We start from the raw sequence: 2,134 nt of genomic DNA, 5'->3' as shown, positions 1-2,134 counted from the left end.
TAAATATGCCAAGCTTTTTCTTTTTTTCTTTTTTCTTTTTTTAAATCAGGCATTTATAAACAAGAAAGCATACATTAATTACCTAAAAAATAGCTCTTGAGTAGCAGAGTAGCCATCATTAGCAGCAGCTTAGAACTGTAGTGCTGCCAGAGGGTAAAGGGAAGAAGTCAACAGAAACCATGATACAATGGGACAAATTCAGAAGCAGAAGAAGCCTAATAAAATAAGGATGCACAACAGGAACACAGGGTATTTCGAGAACATTAGTGACCAAGCCTACAGTGGACTTTCCACACAGCTCCATCTGTGGAAAGAGTTGAATTCTCAGGATCTGGAGCCAACCCTCCTTCCCTGACCCTTAACAGCTCTCCCAAGCATATCCCTGCCTGTAGAGAAGGAGATCTATTTTATGTTTAATACATTGGGGCCTTAGTGAAAGCTCCCAAGGCCTAGGCCCCAGGCTGACACTAGCTCTGCCACGCACGTTCCTGGGTTTGAGAAAGAGCTATGTCATTCTCCATACAGGAGAGCCTCATGGAAAGCCTTGCTTGATCAGGCCAGCCTTCAACACAACAGTATCTTCATGTTCGAAGAGCTGTTACCTGGTGTCGTCTTGCCCATGAGGCAGAACTATGCTTTTCTCATGGAGAAAACAAGCCCTTTATGGCACACCAGGCCTTAATGTTGGCGCTGACCCTGTGATGCTCCTGAGCAGCTTCTTAGAGGCCTGGTCTTTGATATAAGGAAGGACCTAACGGCTGTTTGTGATTTGGGGGGGGGGGGAATGGGGGTCTCCTTTGTCATGGTTTAGAGCAAATTATCTGGGCAATTCTGGTGCACAAACATGTGTCTCCTAGCACCCTAAACGCTAACAGGCCTAGTTAGTATAGTATTTGTCTGTTTTAGAGGCAGCCCTCCCTCAGTTAAATTCTATTAGGTGCCACTTACTATTTCCTAAGCGTTGGTACAGCCCTTACATCATCACTCCCACGCCTCAGCATCACAGTTTAATATTGGAGTGCTACCCAACACATGAGATGCCCTTTTCATCCTCCACAAAATTAACTACAAATGGATCTCGTACCTAAATGTTAAATGCTAAATGCCTTTTAAAAAGGCAGAAATTTACTAGAAAAACCAGGGCTCTCCTCGGCGAGGTCTTGCCAGGGATGTGTCTACACACAAATCTCTGCTCCAAATGCTTGACACAGATGCACCCCCTTAGTTAAGTTATTCAGAGACCACTGCAGGGTCCAGGGAGTGAAAAATGGACCTCACAGATGGCTGCATCTGGCCTCTGCTTCTCACAGACACAGGGAAGATCCACCACTCCAGCTCCCGCCGCTCCTCCTGGTTGTGGGCAGTGACCCTGAGCTCACCATGTCACGACTTAGGGACTTGCCTGAGCTCGCGTCACAGCTCTCAGCTGCAGAGCTTAGAGCACAGGGAACCAGGCGGGCCTGCTCGGCCACAGAGCAAGGAGCCCGGAAGAGCCCGCCTCCTGTTCTGACTGGCAGCGCTTCTGGGCGCCCTGATTGGCCCAGTGAGTTTTGAGAGACAAGAACAGCTCCCTTAGTGTTAAGAGTGTGCGGAAAGGACACAGCATAGTGGTTCTTCCCCAGGCTTCCACGCCACGACCAGCCCTTTCCCAGATCTCCAGGGATTTGCCTTTAAGCAGTACCTGTCCTTCAACAGCCTACCCTTCTGTATTCCCACACAACCCGGGGCAGGTCACACCAGTCCAGCTCCCGCAGCCAGCCGCCTGTTCCTCCCCGTGGTGGGCAGTGACCCTGTGCTCACCATGTCCCGCCTTCGGAGCTTGCCTGAGCTTTCCTCACAGCACCCAGCAGCAGCGCTCAGAGCTCATCACAGGGAACCATTCAAACATGTCAGCTATAAAGCTGAACCAGCAGCACTGGCCAGGGAGAACACGCCTCCTCTTGTGAGTGGCAGGTCCGTCTGGAAGCCTTGATTGGTCAATGCATTTTGAGTGACTGTCTCCCCACCCAGCCCCCGGGAGGAACCAGCATGCTCAGCCTCTTGCTCCTCCCCGTTGTGGGCAGTGACCCTGAACTCAGCCAGTTGCTATTTTAGTTTACCTCAGCCTCCTTCACAGCACCCTGGAAGCCACTCT

The 2,134-nt window shown here is 50.4% G+C and overlaps 1 protein-coding gene across 1 annotated transcript in view; it reads right to left on the bottom strand.

The window, feature by feature from the left end:
* LOC311596880 (uncharacterized protein) overlaps window positions 1-1,932 on the bottom strand; it is a 42,672-nt gene extending 40,740 nt beyond the window's left edge. Inside the window, exon 1 of the mRNA XM_084780763.1 lies at window positions 1,801-1,932. Coding sequence (XP_084636889.1) covers window positions 1,801-1,803 — 3 coding nt within the window. The 5' untranslated portion in view covers window positions 1,804-1,932. The remainder of the gene's footprint in view (window positions 1-1,800) is intronic.
* Window positions 1,933-2,134: the final 202 nt, after the last annotated feature.

Source organism: Acomys minous, assembly GCF_964271855.1.
Source record: "Acomys minous genome assembly, chromosome: 4".
Lineage (NCBI taxonomy): Eukaryota > Metazoa > Chordata > Mammalia > Rodentia > Muridae > Acomys > Acomys minous.
The sequence above is the reverse complement of the archived record's forward strand: the minus strand, read 5'-3'. Positions and strand labels throughout refer to the sequence as shown.